The following is a 5,338-nucleotide window of genomic DNA, read 5'->3' as shown; positions in this document are numbered from 1 at the left end:
GCCCCAACCTGCCTGCCATCCACACATTGCCAGATGGCGCTGCCTGCGCCCTCCAGCTGCTGAAGATGAGACCCAGACACATGCGCCGAGCACAACTATGCCTCGCACATCCGCCACACAACCGTCATCGCTCTCCTGCAACCACCACGCCCGACCATCCATCCCATCAACCCCATCACCTGCTGCTGCGCAACAAACCATGCCCACCCGCGCCGTCCCTTGCAATCCAATCACCCCTCATCGCGCATTAACACTCTGTCCTCCTTTATCCCGATCTCCCCCACAGTTGCCCACCGCCTCAGCCAGTCCTCCGGATCGTCCTCGATCAAGCGAGGTCAGCCGGCCAGCTCTTCTTTGCTGGGTGTCGTGCTACCTCTGCCTGACAACGACGTACCTTGCCAACCCCACCCATGTCCCTCGCTCGTTGTCCTCATCGCCGCCACCCGCACACGCATCATGGCCCCGCGGCCGCAATCTGATCTCTGATCTCTGCCATCGAGGCGTTGCGCATGCCGACCCCACCCTCGCTCGCAGCCGAGTGCTGCTGACACCAGCCCCATCGTCCTCCTCGCCGACGTTACCGCTGGCATGACGACTGCCACGCCGTTCATGGGCTGGGCAAACAACAAGCCGACCACGCCCGTCCACCACAGCCGCACAGCAGCCTGGACACCACCGCCCTGGTGGTCGATGCAACGTCGTCGTCCTTCGTCAAAAACGCGCTGCGGTTCCAGCTCGCTATCAAGCTAACAGCGGAAGCAACAAAGCCCTGACCTGCTCCGCCCAGACGAATGGGACATCGGGTTGCTCGACGACAGCGAGCACATGCCATCACCCCTCAACAGACTCGTCGTCGCCAGATCGCGCACGCTCTCACCACATCCATGCCTCAGTCGGACCCCAGCCATCCCCTCTCCCATCGCCACACCCGAGCCACACATGCCGTGCCAGCTCCCAGCAAACGAGCACACGGCCCACGCACACACACACGTATGCTGGACATCCTCTCCAGCTCGATCTACCACCTCACCTTCGCCTCGGCCTCCAATCGCCTTCTCAGCCACCCATCCGACGCCCCCAAGGCCGACGCTAGAAAGCCAACCACAAACGACCCCGGTCCCATGGGCCTCACCTCCCCCAAGTCGGACGACCGCAGATCCCTCGTCGGCGAGCTGGCTGCCATGAACCCCCACTGTGCACTCAACAAAGCTGATGCCTGCCTTCCATCGCCATCTCAACTTGCATACGACTGGCCGATCGCTCCCTCACCCTGGCCACTGGTCGGTCACAGCCACGGTTCTCGATGCATCCACCAACTTGAGCAAGGTGCATGACCCGCCGATGGCAATCAACGCCTTGCTAGTGATGTTCTTGTCGTTTGGGCAGCCACCGACCTTGATCGCCACAAGGTCGCGGCGCTTGTACGCCACCGCAGCCACAACGCCGTCGGCCGTCTGATCGCTACCGCGCCAAACGCCGTAGACGTTGTTGGAGAAGGTAACGGCCGGGCTCTCCGGAAGCGTCTCGAGCGCATCCTCGATCGAGTCAACAAAGCCGAGGTGACCTTGAGATTCAAAGTCCATGATGGTTGTCAGCGCAGTTGTGCATGTACGTACGGAGGCCGTGGACGTCGGCGAGCTGTGGTTCTCGCCACATCGCAGAGAAGGAACCGAACAAGGTGAGACTCAGCAATGCAAGCACCTCTATTCCACTCACAGATCAGAGTCCACTCACAGCCGCATCGCGCCGGAAGCAGCCACATCTTGCCTCAATCACCCGATCGCCATCTCCTGGTCGGAACCCATTCTGCGACCGCTCTGCGCCCTCGCCCTCCACCACATGACTACCACACGCACACTCTTACAGCGAATGCGTTCATCCTATGCTGAAAATACCCGATCCCGTCTCGCTCTCGGAAGTCAAGCAGCATGAGGCTTGGTTAGTACTGTGGTGGGGGACCACACGGGAATACCGAGTAACGCATTCTTTCTTCTTTTTGCCCAACTACACACCCTTCTTGCTTGCATGCACCCCCCCTGGCCCCACCATCGCCACATCAATCATTTCTCGTTCAACTAATCATGCCCATCCCCATCAATTAACTCTCATTGAAATAATCATACCTTCTCCCCCGGCCCTTCCCCCGGCACTCGCCCGATATCCAAAAAATCGCCCAAATGCCGACTGTCGCCCTCGCCGTCACACGCAACGCACACTCCGCACACCTCTCACTGTGCCCATGGACCCCGCCCCAGGGGACACAGGGGACCCCCCGCGCCCTGCACACGCACCAGTGCAGCAGGGTTCTGCCAAGCGCCCCCGCCCGCACCCCCCCGCCAACGCCAGCTCGGCCAGCTCGGCCACCCCTTCCTCCGCAGTCCCTCAGAACATGCAAATTGAAGCGACGTCATCGTCACCAGCCGCTCCATCTTCTACGATCAAGCCGCCCCCCATCAAGAAGTATGACGTATTTCTCGCGCATGGCTCGCACGACAAGGCTTTCATGATCGACGTTCGGCGGGAGCTCTTACGACGTGGTGTCAGGGCGTTTGTGGACAGGCTGGACTGGTTCGGCGTCAGGTGCAGTGGCATGGACGACGTGCATGCCCTACTTGAGGGCTCACGCATCATTGTTATTTCAGTCTCGCCCTATCTCCTCGCCTCGGGCTTTGCCATGGAAGAGGTGCGCTTTGCCCTCGACAATAACCCCGTCATCATCCCTGTCTTCATGCATGAAGCCTTGCCGTTCAATAGCGTTTGGGGGGATGCCCGGCTCGCTGATGCCGACGTCATTGAGCGTGTCACCGGCGCCGTGCATGAGGAGCAGGCTAAGGCTTGGATTGGCCCTGACCTTATCGCTGCCTTTGGTGATCTTGCTCACGCCAAGGGTGCTGTCCACAAGGCTGAACACTCTGAGGACCTGAACGTGAAAGCATGGTACTCCTCGCGCTGTGAACGAGTCAAGCTCATACACTCGCTGCCTGAGTGGGGGTGCGTCCAGGGCGACCGTAACGGCCACGACAGCTTTTCCGATCTCGTCTCCCGCGTTGCAGACGCTGTCGTCGCTGTCTTGCGCGACTCTTGCTCTATTGAGCGTTTGCCTTTACTCATGCCGCCGCCATTCAATCCACCCGAATACCACCCGCTCCCTGACACTCGTGATGCGGTCATTAATGTCCTTCTTGGTGCGAACAACGTCTCAGTCGTCGGTGTCAACGGGCTCGGTGGCGTCGGCAAGTCGTCACTCGCTGCCGATGTCGCCATCCATCCCGCCATTACTTCGGTCTTCTCCGTCTTCTGGCTCTCGCTTGGTGAGGACAATACGTCCAACCCAGCTCTTACCAGCCGCATGTCTTACTTTCTCAAGCAGGGTCTGAGCTGCACAGTCGATACTCAGGCCAACCTCGACGACCTCCAACGTATCCTTGCTGCCAAGACCCGGTCCCTTGCCGCCGCCGGCACCCGCATCCTGCTCATCCTCGACGATGCGTGGACCACCCGCCAGGCCTCCGTCTTCACCAACCACATCGCAGCCCCGCATGCCATCCTCGTCACCTCGCGCAACGCCGCTGTTGCTACCAACACCACCTCCTCCATCAAGCTTGGCACCTTTGGCCCGGACGACGCTGCTGTTGTCCTTCGCAACTACCTCGCCAAGGGCTCACCTGAGTGGGCAAACACCCTTGCTCTCAACGATTCCCGCATCGTCTCCCTCGCGACCTTTTGCCGTGGCCATGCCCTCGCCCTCGCCGTCCTTGGCTCGTCCATTTCTGGCGAGGCTGCGCTTGACGACGCTGTTGAGGACGCTGCAGATGCAACTGAGCTTGCCATGGATGAGCACCGCGATGATTGCGGCGGATCGGACGCCAAGTACGCCCGCATCTTTGACATCATCACTTGGACCCTCAGCGGTGCCATCCCCAAGCGTGTCCGCAAGGTGGCGCTGACTATTTACGCCATGCTCGCCGTCTTTCCATCAGACGCGCCCATCGACGTCGCCAACTTCCGCTCCGCGATCGACGCAAGCAATATCAAGTTTGCTAGGTCCCTCGATGCCCTCGCCAACACGTCGTTGCTGCGCGTCGTTGCCACGGATGGCGGGGCCATAACCGTAATCGAGATGCACGATCTGCACCTCGAGTACATTCGCCATCAGCTTGAGGTATGCTTTGACGACATCCCTTCCCTTCCTGCCCGTCATCTCGCCGTTGTCGCCGGGCTGCCTCCGTCTGGCGCCACGCCGCATACCGCTGCGAAGGCCATGACATCTGATACTGCCTCCGACTGGATCGTCACCCACGGTATTTCGCACATGATTGCAGCCGGAGCGAACCATGCCGCCGTTGCGGTTGCTCTCTCCTGGCCATGGATGAAAGCCCGCGCAAACGACTCGCTTAGTGGCCTCCTCAACGATCTGCGTTGTGTTGTGCGCCTCGGATGTGAAGGAGCCAAAGACGTTGACGAGGTCGAGCGTGCGCTGTCGCTCTCACGCGACATCATTGAGAAGGGCAAGTCGCAAATCGAAACCGAGCTCGTTGCGCGACTTGCCTATAACAACGCGTCCAAAGCGGTGAAGGACCTGGTTGCTGCTGTGAGCGAAGATGTCCCGTCTGGGGCTCTCATTCCATCGAGAGCTGTGGACCCTGTTGCGCATCGTGGTGCTGAGCGCTTTCGCTTTGATGGCTCGTCCGGCAATGTCATCAACATCAGTGGCTCGCTGGTTGCTGGTGGATGTTGGAAGAATGTGGACGTACTGGACGTGCAAACTGGTGAACGCGTGGAGGTGCTGGAGGGCCACACCAACAGTGTGCGGGGTGTGATTGCGCTGCCGAGTGCGGATGGCCAGCTGCCTGTCCTGGTCTCGTGGTCGGGGGACAACACGATCCGGGTGTGGCATCCTGCGGACGACGGGACGGAGGCCATGCGGTACACCGCGGACACTGCCTCCTGCGAGGTGCTGGAGGGCCACACCGACGATGTGGAGGGTGTGATTGCGCTGCCGAGTGCGGATGGCCAGCTGCCTGTCCTGGTCTCGTGGTCGTGGGACAGGACGATCCGGGTGTGGCATGCTGCGGACGACGGGACGGGCGCCATGCGGTACACCGCGGACAATGCCTCCTGTGAGGTGCTGGAGGGCCACACCAGCAGGGTGCATGGTGTGATTGCGCTGCCGAGTGCGGATGGCCAGCTGCCTGTCCTGGTCTCGTGGTCGTGGGACAACACGATTCGGGTGTGGCATCCTGCGGACGACGGGACGGAGGCCATGCGGTACACCGCGGACACTGCCTCCTGCGAGGTGCTGGAGGGCCACACCAACAGTGTGCGGGGTGTGATTGCG

At 60.9% G+C, this 5,338-nt stretch overlaps 1 protein-coding gene and 1 non-coding gene across 3 annotated transcripts in view; both read left to right on the top strand.

Annotated features, from left to right (window-relative positions):
- The first annotated feature begins 1,871 nt into the window (after positions 1-1,871).
- Positions 1,872-1,987, top strand: AMSG_20111. The gene has a single exon (XR_001290141.1). It is a non-coding gene; the product is annotated as a 5S ribosomal RNA (ribosomal RNA).
- Positions 1,988-2,590: 603 nt separating this feature from the next.
- AMSG_11523 overlaps positions 2,591-5,338 on the top strand; it is a gene marked incomplete at both ends in the record, with an annotated part of 4,968 nt that continues 2,220 nt past the window's right edge. The window contains one exon of one of the 2 annotated variants that reach the window (XM_013897164.1): positions 2,591-4,783. In XM_013897164.1, coding sequence (XP_013752618.1) covers positions 2,591-4,783 — 2,193 coding nt within the window. Of the gene's footprint in view, positions 5,321-5,338 lie in introns of both variants that reach the window. The other variant, XM_013897165.1, reaches the window with a different exon arrangement.

The sequence above is a fragment of the Thecamonas trahens genome (assembly GCF_000142905.1).
Source record: "Thecamonas trahens ATCC 50062 unplaced genomic scaffold supercont1.97, whole genome shotgun sequence".
NCBI lineage: Eukaryota > Apusomonadida > Apusomonadidae > Thecamonas > Thecamonas trahens.
The sequence above is the reverse complement of the archived record's forward strand: the minus strand, read 5'-3'. Positions and strand labels throughout refer to the sequence as shown.